The sequence below is a fragment of the Monomorium pharaonis genome, chromosome 6 (assembly GCF_013373865.1).
Source record: "Monomorium pharaonis isolate MP-MQ-018 chromosome 6, ASM1337386v2, whole genome shotgun sequence".
NCBI lineage: Eukaryota > Metazoa > Arthropoda > Insecta > Hymenoptera > Formicidae > Monomorium > Monomorium pharaonis.
Genome location: NC_050472.1, coordinates 23,361,820 through 23,387,181, shown reverse-complemented (window position 1 = coordinate 23,387,181; position 25,362 = coordinate 23,361,820). Strand labels below are relative to the sequence as shown.

General features: G+C 36.1%; 2 protein-coding genes across 4 annotated transcripts in view; one reads left to right on the top strand and one right to left on the bottom strand.

Moving 5' to 3' along the window:
* Positions 1–7,149, top strand: part of LOC105832499 (opioid-binding protein/cell adhesion molecule homolog) — an 89,023-nt gene extending 81,874 nt beyond the window's left edge. The window contains exons 7-8 of one of the 2 annotated variants that reach the window (XM_036288645.1): positions 647–799; positions 6,282–7,149. In XM_036288645.1, the coding sequence (XP_036144538.1) occupies positions 647–799; positions 6,282–6,535 (407 nt within the window). In that variant the 3' untranslated portion in view covers positions 6,536–7,149. The remainder of the gene's footprint in view (positions 1–646; positions 800–6,281) is intronic. The other variant, XM_012673501.3, reaches the window with a different exon arrangement.
* LOC105832496 (soluble guanylate cyclase 89Db) overlaps positions 1–25,362 on the bottom strand; it is a 169,300-nt gene that overhangs the window by 119,834 nt on the left and 24,104 nt on the right. The window contains exon 1 of one of the 2 annotated variants that reach the window (XM_036288641.1): positions 1,763–5,933. The exons of the other annotated variant lie outside the window; for it this stretch is intronic. The gene's annotated coding sequence lies outside the window, so the exon portion shown is untranslated. Of the gene's footprint in view, positions 1–1,762; positions 5,934–25,362 lie in introns of those variants that run through there. 2 annotated transcript variants of the gene reach the window in all.

The following is a 25,362-nucleotide window of genomic DNA, read 5'->3' as shown; positions in this document are numbered from 1 at the left end:
AATAACGTTTTCGCATCGACAATATCGTAGCTTGGAACTAATAACACGAAAATCGACATTCGCGTCGTCTTCCACGTGCCAGAACGAAAATGGCATTTGCACGAATAACACGGTCCGTTCCGTGCGTACTTTGCACGGTTCCATAATGTTTAAGCGGCTTGGAACGTAAATACGAAGTTTACTGCTGCATCGATCCGGAATTTTCTGTTATTCCGGGCTGCCATGGAAGCCTGTCTAGTTAGTGCTCCTCCACTCGCGGCAATGAAACGAATTAGCTTTTTAACGAGAGACAAGTACAATTGCATCAACGCGAAAAAGCCGGTTTTGTGCGTCACGCGTTACCCGTTAACAACCTTCTGAATCATTGACTTCGATTAGAAGGAACGAGTGTATTTTTTATTCGCGGCGAGTGCATGCGCCGAGTTTCATGAACTTTGTTTTATTAATTATTGTTGATTTTGTTAACCCATACATTTCATATAACGAGTTTGTTTCTTTATAAACTATACATGCAATGTTATATGCGAGCTATGATTGATCGTGTAAATCTCTATGGAAATTAACGTGTTCATTTTCTATATGTGTGCGTTAGCACATATTTGTTGCACTTAATCTGTACACTTCGATATTTTCGACACTTTTTCAGACGAGAACTATAAGGTCGAAACAATTTCCAAAGGATTATACGAAATGACGATGAAGCTCGTCATAAAATCTGTAAGAGCGCAGGATTTCGGGTCCTTTCGATGCGTGGCGACGAACTCTCTCGGAGAGACCGATGGGAAGATAAAACTTTATAGTGAGTAACGTTTATGAACTCTCATTAATCTATATAAGTTTATATCTGTATATGTATAGTAACGCACTTTTGTTCTATTTGCGATGTACCGTTTACTTTCGCATAAAGAATGCTTAATCATTCGTTATTTCAAGTCGATTCCCAATTCCTTTATTCGCGCTACGTTTCCATCATACGAAAAATTGTGTGCACTAAATATCTCGTTTAATTTTTATAGTACGTATATTATTACGCGGATCATTTGTATGTATGTTTTAATATTCATGCTTTAGTGATTACCTGACGTAATTACGTGATACAGATAATTTACTCATAATTAAATTTTATTTTGCAAATGTTGCACACACATCCCATTCTTCTCCGCTTCCTGCTTTGCGCGCATCATGAGCGGAAAAGGGGGATTAGTTACTTGCATGCTCTATATTTCTCGTATAAATAATAGAAAATAATAAATATTACACGTTGTAAGATTATACAAACTCTTTTGAGGCTTGTATATTTGTTACTATCATTATTTTTTATTTTTTATCGCGTCCGCCGTACATAAGGGATTTAAATCGGTTTTGCTTATTACTGGAAAACGCAACATGAATTTTGTAGTTAAACTTGTTTCGCGAAAACATACGGATTAAAACTTATTGTGGCGTACGCGGCGAAACGAATGAAAAACATGCGCGCATCCCGAGTGCAACGCAGTTATTTCGGGATGGCGACGGGAACATCTCCCACCTCAAAATTAATCCAGGGCGGGCGCGATTCTTAAACGGATAACTTATCGGTTTATCGCCGATCGATATCGCCTCCTCGGCGTAATTGCCCTAATCTCAGTGTACCGATGCACATCGTTCCCCGCGCCGTTCCACCGAGGTCGTCGCTTGATCTCCATCATCGTTACGTGCATATGAACTTTGGAAGTCAGACACAGGAACTCCTGTTCCTGTTTACCCTTGTCCCAACACTTACCCTCGTCGCGTTGATGGATGTGATCGAGCAAAAGAACGGCGATCGCGAACAGGACGTGAAAGACGTTGCCTCTTATTAGCTAACGACGCTAGTAACTTCGTCATTTCTTCGTGTATAGGAAGAAGAACGGTAAAGTGAAAATATAGCGAAGAGGAAACCTCTCCCCCTTCGTAAGGAGAATTCCTCGGAGGCATCATCGCGCCGCGAATTAAGGCCGGATAAGAGATAAGGGATCGAGACACGTAGTGCCGCGTCGCGTCGTGTCGCATCGCGTCGCGTCATGTCATGTCAACTCATCTTCGCGTCACTACGTCACGCGTCCATTCCGCTCGCCGTCATTATATTTCATTGGATCTCACGCGCGAGAGATTCAAGTGGCAAGCACGCCAAATGCGTAAAGCACGGCCCGTCCGTTCCGTTCGACCTCGCTGATGTTAATTGATCGTCTCTCCAATTAGAGCGTCGACAGGGGTGGGGAAAGGGACGACAGGCAGCGAGAGAGGAAGGACGAAAGCGGTCCGCTCAAAAGGAGAGAAAGAAAACGATGCTTCAACAAAACTCGCCGTTTATGATTGGGTAACGATAAAGGGATAACGAACGGGAGCGCGAGGCACTTAATTATCGACAATTGCGAATAAAATACTGCGGTTGAAGCGACGCGACGAGAAAGCTCGGGGACACACCTGTACCAACCACCACGAATTTTCCATTCTTGCGAATCACTTCTCCAATAATTAGCCCAGTAGTTTAATTTCAGCTGGACTCGCGTCCCAGTGAAATGTCGGTTGACTAGCATGCCTCTCTGTCTCTATTATCGGGAGCTTTTTCCAATGCCGGCGCAGCTCGACATCGCGTACACGTTTAACGATATTAGCAATAATTACCGGGAGGAGGGGACGAGCCGTGGATTACATGCTTCGTTGAAATCGGTTAACTTCGATGGGTATCTTACTTGAACTGACGACAGGATAGAAAGCGAAGGAGTGAGAAAGAACGAATCATCGACGGCGCGGTTTCTTCGAAAAGGAGACAAGTCGCACGAGAGGGATAATTTACGGGTCTTTTTTAATTTAGAGAGCGAAAGAAAGCTTTTTCTTTTGGGGGGAATTTCTTTTTATTAAAAAAATTGCTGCACACATTTTTCTACGTTTTTATTAATCTACACATATATGACTAACTGAACTAGGATTAATGAAAAATATTGCAAGTTATTAAAATGCACAATTTTAAAGAACAAATATCGATTTTTTAACAAAACTGATTGAATTTAATTCACGTGAAACAATAGTTAAATTATAGATATTGCAACAATTCTACTTCGCGAAATAAAGAATAAACAGGGATGTATTTTACATACGTGAAAGTTGAAGTCAATTATAGAGTTTCAGTAGTTTCTGAAAAATGTTGTTAAAAAACGTTTTTTTTTAATTTACGTAATATAAAAACTAATAAACATTTGAAAAATTTGTAGATATTTATTAAATTACTAAATAAGTAGATGTATAAAAGTGTAGAAGAATAGTGCAGATGTTTTCTCTTAAAAATTTCTCCAAAGTAGGCAAACTTTCTCGCGCTTTAGACTAGAATACCCCCACAAGAATGGTTAAGACTGCGAAGGAAACTCAGCGCTACCGCATCGGTCGTTCCGAGTCTGTACAATGACGTGCACGCATGGCATGCAAAGTCTGTGCATGATGGCCTATATTCAAATTGCATTATATCGCCGGATGAGGGAGCGTGCGCGCGCGCGGGAGCGCGTATAGATGTGACCGATAAATGCGCCGTGGTAGCCATGGTCGTTAGTTCACTTTTGCTTCGCTTGCCGGTAGAAGCGGATGTTCTTTGAGAAAGAATTAAGTTGCAATTGGTCCGATAAATCTGATTTCGCAACACTAGTAAATGATACAACTTCTAGATATTATTAGCAGTTATACGGGAAGAACGATTTTGTGTGCTCTGAAATGATGCAGATCTAAAAATAATTTTGTCAGACCATCAAAATCATCATATAATTTGCTCAAATTGTTGGCTAAAGTGTCTATACTGCAAATTTTTGCAACATTACTCATCATACTGAACGCATCCCTCATAATTATTTTGATAGTCCAATAATTTTAAATTGTTTTCAAGTTTAGATCTAGCTAAATTTTCAGAGACTTCAGAGCAAAAGCGTTCTAGATTTCTCTCAATTTTTACGATCCTATAGAGCTGTACTAATGAAATAATTGCGTCCCTCCGTCTCTTAACACTTTTACTTCTTCGAGACTGATGGTGCGGAGGAAACTTCTAAGGTATATCCATAATTTCTCGCGTTATTCGTAATTCTTTGCGAAAGACGGATGAAAAGATAAATGGAAAGAAGACAAGTTGAATTATTTTAGCCTCCACGGTTGATCATTGCTCACCTTCAGGCGCTATAAAGCGCGTTATCGTGAAATGGCAGGCATCACAGGTAGTGAAGTGAACAGAATTACGGGTCTTACGGTGGAACACATTACTAGCTAATTGCAGTGAGGTGGAAGAGCTCTGAGCATCTTAAACCACAGTCGCAATATTCATTACCGCAAACGCACAGCAAGCATCAAAGACGATGATAGAACGGCACGCTAATAAATGTAAATTTGTAATTTAAGGCATTCGGGACGAACGGCCGTTTCAACGGCTTTTCGGTAACAGCGCGGTAACACAGGGCTCGACCGCAATTCCGATATTTAACCGAAACGTAGTGTCCGAGCGTATTAATTAATGTATTTATTAAATTGCGCTGCTACACGAAACTGTCGCCGAGAGCACACATTCCGCATCTGTACTTCTGAACACGCTGCGCAGCGAATACGCTTTCCGAGATTTGCAAACAGCTACTACGAGTAAACATAAACGCATTGACCTTGCAGAAGTGCAAACACAATTGTCGTTCGCGAATTGAAATCAACGTTGCATAAGCTTCTGCACATCGAACGAAAGTTGATTACTATTTCAACAATGTTTGGCTCGCATCTGCTCGCGAAGGTAACTTTCAGCCTGAAATATGCAAAAGAGACTTTAAAGAATAAAATATACAGAAATATAAGTATATTTGATAATTTATTATAAAGTATACTTGTCTTTCGTCTAACAAAAAGTTATTTGATTAAATTTAAGTGTAGCTATTTCAATAATTACATAGCTAAACTCTAATTAAAAGAGACAGTTAATTTTTTCTTGCGTTCTCAATTACCTTACACGAAAGCTTGTACGCTGCATCAAAGTCAAAGAAAAAAAAAAAAAATACATTTCCCACCCTCATATTTGCAACATCATCCTTGTCATAATCTATCAACATTCCCCTTTGTCCTGTAGTCTCAATTGTTAGCGATTGTCACCTCAGCATATAATGCGGCCTGCACGCTGTCAGTCTGCGGATTAATTAGAAAAAGTCTACTTTCGTCTCTCGTGCGGGAATGTCGATGCACGCGCGAGAGAATTAATATCGCTTCCGAACTCTCGACATTTCGACGGAGTGTGCAAATGACAAGAGCTCTCCGGGTTTGCGGGAACACCGTACGGACGACATTCCAATACGTCAAACCGGGGAGCATCGCGCGGAAAGTCCGACCGCCTGGCCGATTATTTTTCCGGTTATTACTCGCGGACAGGCTTTACCGATATCTCGATTCGCCATTTACGCCCGTTCGCTTCAAACGCTATTCGACGTAAAGCGGCTTTCTACTGCGTTGCATACTGCGACGGACGTTCAATCTCTATTCAGACAGTAGACCGATTTTTTAGCCGATGTTTATCAGTGATCCAGCAATTAGCTAATGTACTTTTTAATTGTCAACGTTGACTTCTATCAATACCATGATTGTGAAAATCGATCATCTATGATTATTTTTATTTAACGTGGATGGTATGTTTGCTTCACAGACGAACATCCGCTGCAAATGATTTTACATTGAAATCAATTGATAAACCAATGCTAGCGAATAACGATAAGCATGTAAACTAATACAGAAACACACGCGAGCTTTTAGCTTTTATAATTAACTTTGAAATCATACTGTTTCTATTTCGTCGTAATGGATTGTACGCATTTAAACTCACGTAATCTCATTCGCTCCAATTAAGAAATTTGTTATTTAACTTTGCTTTTAACCAATAATAGCTTTTCGATTATAATTCTTAAAAAGAAACTCCTCTGATAAGAGTAAATTAATTAATGATATTATGTCCTTTATTTGTTCAGTTAATTTTAATATAATGCTTAGAGACGTTAACAACTAGAATATTATGAGAAAGAGTTGTAAAGAAAACACTAACTTGTTCGAAAAGTGAACAAGAGAAAAGATAATAACTCTCTAGAGAATCTATGTGGAAGAAAGTAGCAAGGTTACACATTAGTCTCCCAAGTGTCTCAATCCGCAAAAGGATTCGTATTAGAAGCACGCTACAAAGTATCTCGCTTCCTATCAAAAGCACACCTGATACTTCGGTGACACTAACTCTGATCACCAAATTTATTGTATTGCCATATTTTCAGGGATCGATAAGCCGCCAACGACGCGCAGACCAGGCACGAGGCGGGAGTCGAAGAAGACGTGGAAAATCGATCACAGCCATGAGAAGAAGGCTGTTGGTATGAAAGACGAGCCGATGCTAAAGGGCGATGATGTTGGTGACGAGCAGATCGATTTTCAATCGGCAACAGCCTCATCGTCGTTTCATCGTCATTTATTTACAAATTTCGGGATAACCGTCATAACTGTGATACTGGCCGGTGGTTTATCCACGTAGGCCACCGTTGTACATCTAGAAACTATTACGCGAAGGAGAATAACGCAGTGAAAACGTTCTCCAGATACGAGACTCAGCATCGTAACGTGGTGAACACGTCACAACGAAGGAATGTCGATAAGAATGACGCCGCGTGAGATCACTGCTTAGCGTAAAAGATCTCTTCCTGTTGTACATGAAATTTGCGTAAAGCGAAGTGTAGAGCAAAGAGTTGTTTTTGCATGAAGTCCTTGGAGTACCTGGCTGATCACGCCAGAGTGACCAGGGTACTTCGTGAGAAGCGTAATTAACACATTGCAAGCCGAACGTATACTAATAGACTTTCCACCCTAAAGACGTAGAAAGCCACCAATTTATTAACCCCTTTGCGCTAAAGGTAGCCAGAGTAGCTGGCTTTTATCGTTTCCATTCCAAGCGGTAATTCTGTTGACCTCGCCATCACTTGAAAGTGAAGAAGAAAGTCTGTAGATTCAGTAAACAGAGGCACATATTATTTCCAATTACATTTTCTAATTAGTTAGTAAAGTAAATATTGATAACAATATAAAAATTTTATTTTAGCTCACGCAAAAAGTTATGCTTCATATAAATATACACTTTTTATTTTTATATTTTTTGATATTTAATGATATTTTAATTTTGATTTAAAAAATTAATAATATATTATTTATTTTACAAATATATATAAATAATGATGTCGATGTGAATATATGTTGTTATCATTTTTGTATTTCTGATTGTTAATTATTTAAAGTAGAAGCTTGCAATTTGTTAATAATGTCTAAACGTACAAGATCGTAAAGAACGAGAGTGATTACATAATGCGTAGCTATTTTAAATACATAATTTTAAGTGTAAAAAGTTGTTTATTATTTTTTAGAAGCTGCATTATTTTTGTCTAATTTCATATGTATGTATATAAATATATAGAATTCTTAATTTTATTTTTTTTTATATAAAAAATGTAAATGTTAATGTGAATGTTAAATTTAGTTACGTCTTAAATAGAAAATATCAATTAAGAATAAATAGTGTGTGTATATATATATATAGCAAAGAGATAAGAAACACTCTGAAATAATAGATTGAAATTTATTTATTAAGAAATTAATATAAAATAAATTTAAATAGCATATACTTTATATAACGATAAGTTAAATTGCCATTGTTTCGTGAATCATTTTTGCAGCATAATTACAATTCTATTGATTTATTTTGTCTTTTGTTTCTCGGTCACGTAAATTATGTCGTCGAAAAATGTGTTTCACACGAATGAAAAAAAAATTTTAATGAAAATTTTTATCACAAAAAGAATTATTTTGCTTAAGTATGTTAATGGTTTTTAAATAAAAGAGAAGATTCCAAAACGAATTTACTGTATTATAAGTGGCTATTTCAATGATCTCTATATAGTAGCTATAGAGAGGACTACTCCATTTTCCATTTTATTCAAACTGATAGTGGATGTTCTTTATTGTAGTCAAGAGTACGGATAATGTAATAATACTTTGTAAAACCTGCCTATATTGCTTCATAAAAGATTCTATCGAATTTTCTTTATTGCTGACGTATTAAATATTGTGGCATCAAAGAGAAATGATAATTATATTTATAGTTGATTTTGCAGTCAGTCCATTATTTTTTTAAATCATACAAGATTTAAAAATCATACAAGAAATTGTTAAGACCGCGAACAGAAATTTATAGTGCCATATAAAATATATTATGTAATGATTTAAATAATAGCATATAATATTGTGCTTACTATCATGCTTTTATTTCTTGGAATTTATTTTTAATTCATGTAAAGACTTTCGTACACAAAAGTGTTAGTTTAATGTAATCATTGCTTATGTTACAGGATGACAATAATTTTCTGAAAATTTCCGTTTGTCAACGGAATATTCAATAAAGTGTTTTTAATTCGAATACCTCGAGACCATACAAATAATATATAGCAATTGTATAATAGACTTATGTTGTACATAAATGGCATATATCTATAGAAAACATCAGTTTTTTATCCGTATGCTATTTAGTGATTAATTAATTTCTAAGTAAATAATGATTCTACAGAGTATACATACTTCAACGAACGATGTTATACCTTAATGTAGTGCTTTCTAAACTGTAAATTATAAACTATTAAATAATTTGCAAATAAATTTTAATAAAGTTTTATTTTATTAATAAACATTTTTTATTATTTCAACAGTTTTTAATAAGGTTATTTTAAATAATTAATATGTATTTCTTTAATTTTAACATTTATATGTAAAATATTGAAATATGAAAAGTTTGTTAAAAGTTAAGATTAAAATTCAAAACCTTTTTAATATCTGAATATCTATTTCGATATTTTACACGAGATGTTTAATTTCTTTTCAGTGTGTGTGTGCGTGTTGAACGCAGGTAAAAATAAATCTATAGGTTGCTATGTATTACAATTATTAACAGCGCTCTTACACAAAATATCGAATATGCAGTATTTTCATTCGTCAAAGCAATACTAGCGATTCATCAGCTTGGAGCTTTCATTTCATTTTCCTAACGAATTTGTTATCAATCAATCAAGTTTCGCGAGTCGATTGCAAATTGCAAGTTTGGCTTGAATTTTCCAAATGGACCCATCAATTTCGCGATGCCGCTTGCGTATGTTTGTGATGACCCCAAATGTGCTGTGTATATATATGTAGACGTGTGATAATCGGTAAATTATATACAACGTCGCGTTTATTCAATGCATAGAGCTATTAGTATTGTATAATAATGGTGTGTGTACGATAATGTAGAATAAGCCTCAGGGACGTGTGTATATACGCTAAGCTATAAGTTATATTAGTTTTTGCATTTGTGGTCACAATAACTCTTCCCTCCCGTGTAAATATAATGTGTAACTTATCGTGTACTTGGGCAATAAATGTTAGACAATCGTGATAATTCTTTGTGCGAATTGTTACGTTTGTGTTGTAGGCATTCCATTCTTTCCACCGAAGCTTCTGATTTACAATGTAGCATAATTTGTTAAATTATAGACTGAATGAAAGAAGACTGTATTTCAATAAAAAGATATTATGCAGGCTGTTCCTGTCTAACGTATCTTTCATTTACAATATATGTATCTGATCAATTTCAAGTATGTAGTTTTAAATAAGACTCAGTGCTATATTACGATATTTTATAGTTTTTTAATATTTATTATTTATTGTTAAATAATTTTTTTGCTTACTTATTTACTTTTTTAAATCAAAAACTTATTTGATGCATTTAATATTTCATGAAGATTAAAATTTCGTTTAATTAAAACAAGCAAAATTTATTTACAATTTTTACTTTTTATTATATATATTATATATGTTAACTAAAGAGTTAATAGTAGATAAAAGGAGGTATATAAAAACAAGCCTGTGCAGAGAATATCTTCATTAAAATTGTAAGTAAATAGGATTAAAGGCATTAATAAATGTTTAAATCAATACATTTTTCTTGTATTATACTAAAATAATAATAAACTTTGATGAAAAAGTAAAGCTTTTATATATATAAAATAAGTAATAATAGATGATAAAATATTTTATTGTTCTTTCTAGCATATTATATATGGTAAATGTAGCAGAGAGAATTTTATTTTGAAGCATTTTTCTGTTCATAAAATGTCGACCAACATTGAACAACGTAGCCATGTTTATGAATCGTAGGTAACATCCATGATTTTGTGGTTCTCTTCCATGTTTATAATATATGTATAAAAAATAAAAATTATTAATAAATAAATAATTACATTGCCTGTATATATTATGTAAAACATGTAAACTATATTTTACATGTCATATATGTAAATAATAATTCATGGATCACATAAAATTAAGATTTTATTGAAAATAGTAAAAATTACATTTTATTTCATTTTTAATATTATATATTTTAATTTTTTCAATACTAAAAATGTATTAACAGTCTTAATGACTTAATTATTTTTCTGTTTTATTCCATTTATTATAATTTACGTTGCTTTACTATCTGTGTAAAAAAAGATTTATGTAAACATAATATAAACAATATATAAATAATCTATGTAAACATAATCTTGAAATTTATGATACAATTCTGATGTAAAATACTTTTGGACATAAAATACATCAGGTACAAATATTTATATACAATTACTACTGTACCAATGACCGATATCTTTGTAAATCAACAAGTGATAGTTTTGATAAAGTAAATTTCTTAGGAAGAATGTACGAAAATATTGCTTGTGTGTTATCAGAAGGTATACCATTGAATAGCTTATAAATTTCCTTATAGAGGGCAGACGAAGCTACAGTTTATCCCTTCAATCGATTCCGAATTGACTATATTCTTCCCAACAAAATATTTAAGAGATCGATAAACTATTTTAGGAACTGACTACAGAGACTGACAAACACTCTTCGAAAGGAAATTTCTGAAAATCTATTTAAAAATCTAGCGATTTTCTGTCAAATTTTTTTTTCACCAATTATTTTTCAATTTATTTATTAACGTATTATTTATGTAATATATACTTTTGCAATATTGTATTTATAATTAACTTACAATTACGCACTATAAGCGTAATACGTTATTTATAAAATGTCAGTTATTAATCTACCAGAGTTTGATATAAAAGTATTCTTGATTTTTTTCAATAATTAAATTTCTTATTAAAACATCATTACATCTGTAGAGCATTTAAACTTAAAGATAAAGGTGCAAACTTTGAAAACAGTATAACTGGCAGTATACTTAACATTGTTAAAAGTTGTGTGTGTATGTGCGTGCGTATATGTGTGTTCGTGTAACGCGCACTGGCACTTCGAGCTCTCATTCCGCTTTGTTACGTTCTTCGGTTCATTCCGAAGCCGCGTAAAATTCGGGAGATCGACTGTAACGAAGACCCGACGGTATAATAATGATATTCGGGAAAGAATTATTATGGAACTTGGCAGCGCACTTTGGAGTAACGAGGGGAAAAAAGGGCTTTTCTCCATAAGCCAGCTCGTACATCATCGGCACGAATCCCTTCGGACGGTTATAGAACGAAAGAGGCGGCGATAACAAAGGCGCCTACGTCGAGCGATACTAGATGCTTTGTAAACAAACGGTCTTCTACTATTAGACCATATAATAAAATATAACTGGGTATCTATGACCTCAACTTGCTATTTTATCGCAAGCTTTTACATTTTAGCAATTTAAGGATATTAGACATCAAATAAAAATTTCTGTGTATATTTATAATTTTGTTGTAGCTAATAATTACATGCAGCGTATCCGTTTTTTCTCGTTTTATTATTAGCCATTTATTGATCGGAGAACGCAATAAATAATTTCTCCAATTCGTACGTTTCTTTTAACAATTTTATAAAAGCATTCGTTACATGTTTTTCTGTGTCTGCATGTAGTGTCAACACGGTATCGGCGAGTAATTATAATAAATTTATCGGGAAAATCATGTAACTCGCAAAGCAAGTGGAGAACAGATTTTACAAGCGAATATGCAAAAATAGCGTTTTAATGTACATATATATCTGTGAGTTTCTTTTATTACTTTTTCATATAAATTGTTAATCAAATTACCTTACGAAATACTTGACAATATTAACGCTTTGCGTTACTGTAACAAATAAATTGTACATATAATAACACTTAAATGATCTTCGAATAATTCGAAGATGTAGAATATTATCGTGTATAATTTTCTGGCCGTTCTTACTCTCCATTGCGGTGTTATTATAAGCAGTACTGTTTTATTCGGATTCGGATTGCCAGTAGTCTCGGTATAGCTTCACGCAGACATTTCAGTTATTCGCTGTTGCTTCAGGAAACATAGTCTAAATGCAAATGATAACAGGAAATGATAAGAATCTGTTCCGCTCATCCACTGTTCCATCTAGTACGTAGCGATTTCTCCATCGTCCGCACAATTGTAAAGGGACATCCCTTAAACACGTTCGACGTGTTATTCTTCGATAGTATTATCGCAAAACTCGCACACGCGGATCGCCCGTCGTGTCCGTATCGCCGTAAGTACACAGAACCGTGGTATAAAGCGCTCGAAGGAGCGGACGCCCTAACACGAGTTGTTATTTTTATCGCCTATGGTGTGTTTTCATATTTCGCCCAAGGTTCACTAATTTTATCTCATACTCACGTATTTTTCACGATATTTCCCGCTCGACATTTCCCTCGTCACAACTATACTTTTCAAAGAAGTTCTTCACGACTCTTTTTAAGATCAGTTAATTAGGCAGTTCTCTTTTTTTTCCGGTCTCTTGTGGAAAGAAAAATCGTCAAAGTAGCTGGATTATGACAAGCAGCTTCCGGAACCCGTAACATTTCCTTTCTGTCTATAAGATAAAGGGATGTGAAAAGTTTTTAATTGAATGAAAGCAAACCTGTTATCATCATAATGAATACCAAGCAGTATAGGACTGCTTGTGAAATGGAGTATTTATACGGTGTTCCATTTTCATCAATGTTATGAAATATCTCAAAGACCAAGTAAGATACAAACTTTGTACTTATAAAGGTTCTTTTTAATTTTCTTATATTAACTCTCGTTTCTCTGACATATTTACGTTTTATTTTCTGTTTTAATTAATATATTAAATGACTAAACCGCGATATGAAATAATGATGTACAATATTGATCAAAAAATAGTATTGTATACATTATTTTAGAACAAAATAAATATTTTCATATCTCTCTCTCTCTCTCTCTCTCTCTCTCTCTCTCTCTCTCTCTGTCTCGCTCCCTCTTCTTTTTTTCGAATCTTAAAAATATTAGAATTTTCTATTTTATGCTTTCAAATTTAGATCAATCAGACAATTTTCTCTTTCTGAAAATAGAGAAAAATTTGATAACTCTTTTCAAGTTTTTTTATAGAAAAATTCGATTGTTACATTTCAGACATTTGTAATTGATTTTTACTAATTGGTTGTTAGACAATCGTGCAGAACATCGAAGATACTAATGCTTCATTTAAATTCATTCAAATTTATCCATTAAAAGTTTGCAACGCATCCTTTAACTCGTATTATTTTTCAATTTCGCGAACATGCTAATAGCAAACACTATCGTCATACAGAAATATGACGTCTGCATGTGGCCTAACTTTCGTGTACTATGTGCACTAGCGCTTCACCGAGCAACCTTTTTGCCTCGTTCGCAAAACTCGACCCTTCTCGTATTCGAAAGCTTGGGATATCTTTGGCCAAGTCGTAACTGTTCTTCGCGGTACCCAAGGGATAAATTGTCCAGCCTTGTTCGTTCTTTTCCCCGTTGTGAAAACTGGTCATGTTGGCTGACCATGTTGCTAAATGTAAAATTGGTTACACTTCCGATTTAGAGTTTACGTTTACTTTCTTTTTCTTTGTAGTGAAGGCAAAAAAGTTGTCTAATAAAATCTATCAACAGTTATTAAAAATAATAAAAACAATTGTGTAAAATCTTTTAAAACAATTAAAAAATAAACCGTCATTATTATAACATTATTTACAATGCATTTTGCTAAAGAAAAGTAACATTAAATTCGCAATGTTTAAGATTTGAATTTTCACAGATGTAGAGAATAATCTCTGCAAAAATAAAATATTTTAAAAACGTATGAATTTAATCACTTCACGCTCTTTAATAATTAAAAGAGTTATATCTTTCTTCTTTTTCCATGCATAAGTTGATTGAAATTAAAATAATTTCACATTTACTTTTACGCAAAAGTGCAGAAAAGTGATTAAATCGAAAATTGTACTGCAGCTTTTTCATAGGCGTTGCCTAACGGGCTCAAATACGAAGTCATTAAAAATATGAACGAGAAGGATAATATTAACGATGGATCTGAAAAGAACGATATAGATCGTAGAAAACTAAATTATTTCACTCGTTACCAGACTTTGTTTATAATTTGTCAATGTATTAAAATAACTTTGAGCATGCGTTGTTGTTGGAAACATAATAAACAGCAGAAATTAAAATAGATAAAAAGCAAGCCAATACTCAATAATTATTGTGTTAATTTTTTTAAATAAATAATAAAGTATGAATTATTCAATATTATATAACATACTTGTATATAATTTGAAGATTTGTTTTACAGAGACATTTTAAATTAAAAACATTATATAAATGTATATATATTATTATTTCTGCAAATCAACCGAGTGAGTGTGTTTCTTTATCTTTTTTATTCATGAGAAAAATTTCAAAATGTGCAGATAATACGAAATTCTTCAAGGATGAAGAATATGGAATATATTATAACGTTTTTATTATTTAGAAAAAATATATGTCATAAAATTTCCATATTTATTATTTGATCCGAATTCCATATTATATTCTTTTTTCTTAATCCTCTTATTTTTATACTTTTTACTTTTTTGTTAATATTGAAGATGGATTTAAATTTTAGAAACTTTTATTAGATATTATAGCTATGTAACATGTTTCCTCCATAAATTAAAAGTTTTAATATACATTTATGTCGAAGTAATATTAATAATTTAAAGACAAATATTCCTACTGTTTTTTTATTCTAAATAATTTCATTACAATATAATTTATTTTGAAGAATGTTGTATGATGTAGAATTATCACGAGTTTTGTAAATTTAATTTGCAAAGTTCCTTGTATTATGTTGTAAATAAAATTCAGTGGTTCTTATTGTTAGGCGTAAAAGACGCGTATGAATGACATCTAAAAAGTGAGGACAACATCTATATTCTTTAATCCTTTTATATCCGCTTTTGGTAAAACAGCAACGGGTGTGTTAATTAACCGCTTATACTTTACACAAACTCATGCTTTTAGGTTTTTTTTCGTTGGACGAAAGGCTAGGTAAAGAGGGTTCTTAAACCGCTTTTCTTTTAAGAGGAGCGTAATGAAGCACGCTGCGGAACGAAGAAAATAGCACGTATTCTCTATATAAATCGAAAGCGGTAATTTTCGCCATTAAGCCAAAGCAATGGCATTCTCCTACAGAAATAGTCAAGTAAGCGAAACTCATTCGATTTCCGTTGTGCATTCACTGGTCAAAGCTGAATTTATCGTCTTTATAATATAAACCACGCAGAATGTAATCTCATAATAGATGCGATGTTTCTTTGAGAAATTAAAAAATATTCAGATTCAATATTAATATAAATACGTGACAAATTTTGATGAGAAATTAACTTTATAAACTTTTCCATTAGCCAATTTGATTACGAGCAGATTTATCATTTTTGCGAATAAATTGCTACATGAAAGAGAAAAATAATTCTTTTTAAATCTGAAATGGTAATTTTAGCCTTTGTTTACAATAATATTCTGCAATGGAAACATTTTTTATTATGAGCAGTTGTAGTAAATCGAGATTCAAGATGATAAAAGTATGTCACTTTTCATTTTTGCAGTTTAAAAGCCCGGTCACCTTGATTCCGACTAATAATTTTTTTCTAAGTGTTCAAATCTTTTATTAAAAGAATAAGCGCAAATAGAGTGTGATGCACTTCATATAGCGCGATCAAACTGTTTACCAGTAAAACAGACTTTGAGAGATTTGATACTTATCCTGATCAAATCTTGTAACAAAATATAAAAATTACGAGATACAATATTTGTCTCTGTTTTTCGGTTATATTGTCAGCAAACACGCTGAAGCACGTTTTCGAAGGACCAATCCGAGGACGTGGCGTATAAGTGACGTTCACATTTCAAGATGATCATAAACGGCGTGTAACAGCAGCTACGGAAATGTATCCTCTCGCCTCTTAGCGTTTCTTCCCGTTTCACAGAGACGAGAAAGAAAGAGAAAGAGAGAGAGAGAGAGAGAGGGAGGGTGGAGGGAGGAAGAAAGAGAAGCGAGAATGCAGGTGGCAGAGCCGGACGGGAATTGCTGAAGACAAAGACAAGGGGAAACGAACGAAGACACGGGGAGAGCGAACTATGGCGTCTTAGATGGCAGATAGCGGTTTTATGGAAATTCTTCGCGGTCGAGAGCATGCCTAATGCTCTGAATAATATTCCGCAACCTAGCTCGCGAGGTCGTATAAAATAGGCGGCTCCAGGACCCCACGTGGTAATTGATGATCTTTTTATTCTGCCTGCACGATGCACCTTATTACACCGGTGCGCCTGCACCGCCTCCCCGCCGCCGTCCCCACCAGCCCTTGTACCTTTCGGCTGGATTGCAGCAGCCTCAGCTTTATTTCTTCCCTGCTTATTTATCTCCCGCCCACCATTATTTTTCGCGGGCCATCTTTGCTTGTATATTAGTAACGACAGTAGACGCTAGAGTAGGTCGTATCTTGAATTTTCTCGACGTCATATCTCGCACCGTCTCCAGAATTTATATCTCGGTGTAAGTGGATTATTAAACACATCCCTTATATTTTGCGGCATGATTAATGCTCTCTGCATGGCTGCGTAGTCACACGAAAGTTATACGTATCACGCAAATCTGATAGGAGTATACGAGATATTGTTAGAAAAATTTAATAGCTGAGAGATAATCCGATATAATCGTAATTCATTTTAATAATGAATATCAACGGTTTTAGAAATAATACACTTTGATGAAATCCTTTATATGATGCCCTATATAGATAATATAAATTATCTAATATAAAATAGCGATAAATTACATATTGAATGACGTTGGAGCGATTCTCGATATCTCATGTCAAATTCATTTTATCTATACGTAGATACATAAAGTCATATGTACAATTGCGTTGATATCTTTAGAATATGTCAAATTCTATCGGCACTTCTACGGGATATCGCGATAATATCGCCAAATGGCAGCAGTCTGATCGCGATTACAATTTATCGCGGATTGGATTTATTGCGAGTTCGAAGCAAACGTCGTTCGATTTCAACTCGCTTTTCCGCGCCGCGCCGCTCCGCTTCGCGAAACAAGCATCTCGAATCAGACTACCCCTCGCGCGCCGCGGGCACTCCTCCCGCCATCGAGATCCGACGATTTCCCCCTCGTATTTGCTCGAACGTGTCTCCCTTGCTCCTCGCGTGCGCGAACGGTCCTCAAGCTCGGAAAGTTTTATTATTGCCCGGAGGGTATCACCGCCAGGCAGTAGACATAAAGGATCCTTTCTACATATCCGCGGTCGCGGGGTAAGATTTTGCTAATGCGCTTACTCGTCTGCGCTCAAGCCATCCGGAACGCGTTCCATGTATGCTCTAATCTGAAATTCTGTCGCTCTCAGCGAATAGTATTCCGCTAAAAGCGTAATGAGACATGAAAGTAGAGAGAAACGTCGTTTCGATTTGCGTCCTCGCATTCGGGCTTTTATTGCTTAGACGCATAAAAGACGTACGCCTTAGAGACGAGAAATATGAAAGTACAATACTGGAGAGGGTGAGGTATTCAGCTTCATCGATAATACAAACAACTTTAACAATCAGCTGGAAACCTCACCGTTATTTTAAATGAGATGTCGACATAATGAAGTACATTTTATTCGACGGTAAATATCGATGCAATTTAGAACTCTCTTTGATGAAGGTGTATTATATTGGTAGCGCGATACTTCGGATCGATACGATAACACTGCATCGAGATGATGTTACAGAGATTGGAAGACCCGTCCGAATGCATATTGAACTGGAATTTTAGTTGTCGGTAAAATCGATGAAAGATAAAATTGTTACGTAGATTCATGCAAAACCGCGTGTAAAATGCACCTTCAAATAATTGTTTTACAATTTAATAATATTACCGCAACATTTGTCACATATCTGGATTTTAAGTTCTTGTTAGCATAAAGCATCATAAATCGTATTGTACAATCTTAATTCTCTGAAAGGTAGCAATACATGTGTGCACAGTACATTCATATCTCTAATCTAATCTCTAAATGCATTTCTAAATAACGGGTTGAATGAATTCACGTAGTTGCGATTAAAGGACTGTATTTGCGCGATACAGACGGGCGCATTTACCATGCACTCTAAACTTACATCTTCTGATGGAGAGCGAATGATCCCTGACATGAGGCTATATTTGAGTTCCGCAAATCAAATACAAGACAATTATTTTTTATCGACCGTGGACCTACAGTCGAAAGTTCTAGACTGCCGAAGAAAATGGAGGCGCAGTAGTTCCTGCTTGAAAATTTATGGGATACTGCCTGATGGAGACTCATGTTTTATGAATGATCGGAACTTCGATGCAGCAGCGTCCGACATCATTGCTGATCGATAGAGAAAATTCGAGTCCTCGTGGGGACTCCTGCAACATTGGTCCGTAAAGAAGATTGTTTGGCTATTTAAGATAATTTAATCAAAAAACAAAAGGCAATGGCTCGGCTTTGAGGCGTCTACCTTCCGCGGTTACCGTAATTTTCTTCCATATATTGCATCGTCGACGGTTCTAAAAGAAAGGTATGAGTTAAATTTATGCGTTACCAGTAATATTTCCATGTATGCATCAGTATATGTTTGAAATTAATTCTCGTTAGATTTGATATCAATTCCCGTTCATGTTTTACTCACTCGTGTATGCTATTTGACGATAAATATAGTATTTTACATTTTTGCCGTATTTATAACCGTTATTAAGCATAATACTTATACCATAAATATGCGCATATTTTCATACGTGAACATAACGTACATCATTTCTGCATACCATGCAACATCTTGCAATATTACATAATCGTAACACACGTCGTTTATTTCAACAACTTGCTTCAACAACGACATACACAACTAAAAAATCAAAGTTTTCAATTTTATAGTTTTAAATGTAATATTATTTTTAAATGAAAATTTGATGTAACAATTTGTCCTATTGACATATCGTAGAGAAATAAAAGTATTATTGGATCTTCATTCAGTGTGTGTATTAAATTTTCATCAAAAATTTTAGTAATCTTTTTTCGCAGATTACTAAAGAATGGTTTTTTAATGCAATATTATTTTTAAATAAGAATTCTGTGTAACAATGTGTTCTACCAACATATTGTAGAGGAATGAAATTATCATTAGCTCTTTACTCAGTCAGTGTATTAAATTTTCACCGAAACTTTTTTGAAATCTCTTTGCTAGAAAAAGAAAAAAAACTTTTTAGTTATGCTATAAGTAATTGAATAAAGTGTTCTAGATTTCTTCTAGACAGTTTTTATTTCCTCAAATGCAATTCATTTCTCGTCGATGCTGTATTTCAAAATATTCTCGTAGAACGAACGTATTATTTCTAATAGAATATTTCTTTTAACAATTTCACGATGCGGGATACCGTGCAGTAATGCCCGTCTGCTCGTACTCTCATAAATATTCTCGAGGGAGTACCGTGCCCAATTTTCCGAAAAATCTGATATGGACGCGTATAATTCCGACGAAGAGAGGCGAGCGCTTCACATGCGCGATCTTCTGTGCACTCGACGAGACATTGGGCGGTAAAAGGGTAATTTCCGCCCTAATCATATTCCGTCTTCCCCTTCTTCGACCTTCATTCGAATGTATTCTTCAGAGACAATCGTTCTATTAAGCGAAAACCGTGCTATCCAGCCCGATGGGACAGAATTTATTTCGGCAAATTTACCGAATTCGTCCGTTATCCCAACATGTGATACGAAAAGAGGATTTAATAAGATTTGTAGAGAACGACGACGATGCGGATATATTCCGACATTTTTGTAGCTCGGAAAGATCGCGCTAACGTGCCCGAGAACACGTAAGGCAGTCACCCGATTATCTAACGATGACACGAATGCAGCCTAGCTATTCTTGATATGCTACCTCCTTATGGCACGCGTGCGGTCTTGCATGAGCGATAACGAAAGGAAACGTATCAAGGAAATTCAGAAGGATCGTAGATGCCTCACGTCAGTTCGCGCGACGACGATATTAAAGTAAGGAAGTATTTTTATCGCATTCTACACAATGAATACCCGGTCTCTTTGACTGTTTTTATTGTTAATATTTTATGAAGTATTTATAAAGATTTCCAATATATTCTAGAAAGTATTTATAAAACGTAAATGTCATCCTTCTTTCTTTCCTTTTCCCGCGTGTATGTATATTGCACATAGCACTATTACCGTCTAGAAGCTTGAATTCGTCATTCAGAATAAAATTAGACAGTACCGAAATAGTATCGGGGCACTGTGCTCGCGGATCGAGTAACGTCGCGATATTTTAACCTGAGTGCAAACACTCAGGTCAAAGGACACACAGTTGTGTGTCTGTGATTACATCGTCAAGTATACGTTGTATGTTATCCGCGTCACGTACAAAGATATCCTACGGGCGAGCAGAGGATTTACACAATTGAATATGCATTTGGCATATCGTCAGGGCGTGGGGTGAGTTTGGAAACGGGAGATTTGTGACGAACGGAGGGCTGTCTTGGAATGAATCGCGAAGCGTCTTTCCTTGAGAAAAATCTCAAGTGCGAAGAAAAGGGGAGCGTCCCGTGCTGCCGCAAGTCGTCGGGAAAGAATATAAATTTTCATTAATGCAGAGCGATGACGGCGCGCAGCTCGAGAAGGAAAACGTTTGTCCGTTGCGTATGGCAAAATACTTAATTTTGCGTGGAAAGTTCGGAATGTGAGCACTCGTTCAAATCCGTGACGTCGTTTAATTAGAAAGATTTACATATGGTTTCTCAAAATTATGTCGCGATATAACATTAAATATTATAGATTGAACAAAAAAATTAAATATCTATTTTAATATTGGAGGTGAAAAGTTCATTTCTAAATTATAAACATTTAATTAATTTTGAAATATTTAAAATTATATGCTATTTTAACAAAACATTTATAATTTAAAATATTGCATCGAAATTTCAAAAATATATCAAAGCCACTATTAAAATTTGAGCCATACTGTGCTAATTCAACACAATCAATAAATATAAAAATTAAATAGATAAATTATTTAAGAAATTATTTAGAAAATTATTGTAATATTTAAACTTAAATATTTGACACTTTATATTTGTACGTAGAATCGTGTGACTTAATATTCATAAAAAACAAAGAACGCAACCTCACCGTTAAATTACAGTATAATTAATCCGCAATTGAGAATATTGAAATTAAACGTGCGCACACATACTATGTTACCTTCAAAATTCCGTTCATTATTGTATGATAATAGAATATTTGACGTGCTTATCCAATAGCTGTCTGTCTAGACTATTCGTTGAACTCCCGACGACATAAAGCGCGTTAAATTTGCAGACATACAAATAAGATCGTTTTAACAATTTACCATTAACATTAATATCGTTTTATTGCGACATCGTTTTATTGTGTCTTTTTTTATTATTGTTATGAAGATCTGTTGACGCATCGTCAATCTTAAGTGCCATCCGCTCGGCAACGATAATAAATTATTCACCTTTCTGACCTACAAAATACGCGATCATTATCTAGTACTTACTCTCCGTCTCTCTCTTTTTCTCTCTCACTTATACTCTAGACTATCATCTGTATCCAGCGCAAAATGCTTCCCTTGTTGATTTCGGCCTTCATCGAGTAAGTGCCCACAGCCGGCGCGTAGGTTCTGGCAACTACGACGATATATCAAATTTCTTTCTAATAACGGCACGGTGGCCCGCGCGCCACACCGGGCGCCCCGAAAGTATCCAATATGGTGACACCCCGAGAACGACACCTGAGAAACGAGGGGCGTCGCTAAGTTAAAGCGGCTGGTAATCCGAGGGTTTACTGGGAGAAAACTCAGATTCAAGTTATCCCCCTTTCTTTTCCTCGTCTACCGCAAACCTAAAGTAGCGGCACCATCGCCGCCCTCGCTTTCCTCCCTCCCTCCCTCCCACCCTCCTTCCCTCACACACCTCTCCGTCACCATCGCTACCGCCACTACCACCAACAGCCTCCGCGCATCAGCAGCACTAGGATCGCCTTCAGTCTCCGTCAGCGAGCCTCGTTCTACTCTCCATCCTCTCCGACACCCTTTCAACTATATTCTCGGCTCGCCGAGGTCAGCTTATGAGAAATCCCTCCTGCCGCGTGCTAACATTACGGTTCAGTTCTCGCTCGCCCGAGCAACTCCCTAGAGCTGTCTATTAAATACCTAATATCAACTCATGCTCGCTTCTCCCATCTTCCATCATTCCTACCATAGATCTATCTTTCTCTTTTCCTCCGCAGCTATTTCTCCTCCACCTCTCTCTCTCTCTCTCTCTCTCTCTCTCTCTCTCTCTCTCTCTCTCTCTCACACGCACGCACTTGGCGTCACCTCCTCAAAATTCCTTCGCCCTCTTGACCCTCTCTTTTCCGCCACCACCCTCTCGTTTTCGCACGCGCGGCATCCCTCTTTCGCACGTAACTGCAAGCTCGACTCCACCACATTTCACACCTACACAGTGCCAAAACGTTAGTCTTCTTGCTCACCCCCACTTATTCGCCTCGCTTCCATCTTCCGCTCCCTTCTTCCCTTCTCAGTGAGTGTTCTCTCTCACTCTCTCGATCCTTCGCAGTCCCATACTCGAAACCTAATCCAAAACGTGCCGAACGCTATCCACATTATCATTCTTGTAGCAGACAACGGAAAGTTTGTTTAGACCCCGGCGTTCATCCTCTTTTCCCCCCTTCGCCGCCCGCGTCTCGCTTCGGTACGCAACCTCACAGCTCGCAGCGAAGTGGGAAAATCGAGGCGCGTCTCATCTAGTAGTGGTGTTATACGAGTTTCGAGCACTTTACACGCTAATCTCTGGCATAGAGATTGCCGCCTCGTCTGCGGGACAGAGAATGTTGGCTGTACACGTTGCGTACTATCCCCTTTATGCGATGTGATCCAAGAGTATTGGGGGTCGATCCCGCGTTTGCGAGTCTCTCTGGAAAGGCGTTGTCATTAAGCCGTCATCCATCGTGATAAGTTGTCGTGCCGCGCAGTAATAAATTGTTCGGACCATCTACCAGAACGTTTTTGCAGCCTTATAGATTATGCTTGAATTAAGCCACTACCGTCGGAGAACTGAATCCGATTAACTTGTGTTATAAAATCGCCCGGCCGATGTATCGATAAGGTAAGATTTATGTAAACACGGAATGTAATAACATCAACGGGTAAAGGCTGAGAAGAAAGTGACTCGTACTACTTATTCTCATGTGTTCGGCTAGTTGTGTAGATTTATTTTAAATGTGCATACTTGTATACTTTATGGCGAGTGATTTGAATTCCGACTTAGGAGATTCACTTTCGACAATTTTGTTCAGCCATTCTCTCTGCTATGCAGGTTACATTGTTATCGTTGTGTTTACGGTGCAACTTCTTGATCCACCATCTTTGCCGTACACCTATCCATCATTCTATTTCCGGCATGCTAATTCCCGGGAGCGCGTACACCGTAGGTATTAAATGAGAGAGAATAATAATTCCTAATTCTCTACTACCATACGGAAGCGAGCCTAGTCATCAATGCTCGACTGGGGATTTGTGGATGGAGATTGGCAAACGTATTACGTGCTGGCTGCGCGTGTAATAGTCCAGGATTATGGACATTGGAATAAGGAATTGGGAATCAATATTGCGGGTATTTACGGAAGGACTCACCCCGAGCATTGCTGTCTCACCTCTTCCACTGTCCGTGGCATTAATTGCGCATTTCTCTCCCTGTCCGTCTCTCTCTTCTCGCCCTCTCTCGCGCTCCTGCGCTTTCGCGATACGCTGCTCCTTTAATTAAATCGGTTTATTAAGCCTTCGAGTGGATGCGCCGCATCGTGAGTCTTTCGTTTTACCTCCTTTCCTCCATTCTGCAGCCCCCCTCCCCTCTGGTCGTTCACCTTTTGTTTCTCGCGCGGCCGTTTCTTTTCTTCTCTCTTCTTCTTTTCCTGGAGGGAAACCTCGTTTCTGCGGGAAACGTATCGTGGTTATATCGCCGACGGGCACGTTCGGCTTTACGATCCGTGTTAATACCTCGTGGATAACCGCGTCGGGAAAAAGGCGATTCAACTTTGCTGAAAGTTTTTTCGGGGATTCACGTGGAGGCGAGGTTAAGCCAGGCTCGCTCTCATAAAGTAAAGACTGGCGTTTGAATTAAACATTAGTCTATGGATAGTATATCGACGGCTATACCACGCGCGCATCAAACTGTAACAATCACTTCATACGGTGATTAAGCGATGCGGCTGGCTCCATTGATGACCGATGTTTCAAATTGTGGCTGGAAATCCGGAAAAGTTGATTTATTACTTTCCAAATAAATCCTTATTTATTCTGGAGATATTGCAGAGATGGCAAAAAAGAATGTTGATGGTCGTTTGATATATCAAATTGTTTGCAAATTGTTCAGTCAATAAACTAATTTTTCGTTAAGTATTATCTTACGTATTAGCATACATATGAAAATTATTAATTGCTTTATGTCGAGTTTAAAATATAATATAATAAGATTATTATAATTTGTATGAGATTGTATATATGGAACAAAAATACATTACGAAGTACATTTAAATATCATCTGCAATATTGTTGCGAACACCTGCATTTAATACGGCATTAAATACCTTTATTTAACAAGTTATACGAATCTGTTCATGGGCACAACTGCACGCGCTTAAGCCAAAGCTTAACTAAACTTCCGCTTATAGACATTGGCTACTGTTCAATCATCAATTATCATGGAATATACAATAATACTTCAAAGTTCCAAATAATTTGTAAAATAGAATGAAAAAGCACGCTAACATCTTAAAGTATATTCTGAATGCGGGTCTCTCAATCTTAGATATTTGGGAGCACAAAAACATAGATAGTAAAATATTAATAAATTAGTTTTAAAAAATTAGATGCACAAATGAATTCAGTGCCTTTAAATTCAATATTATATAAT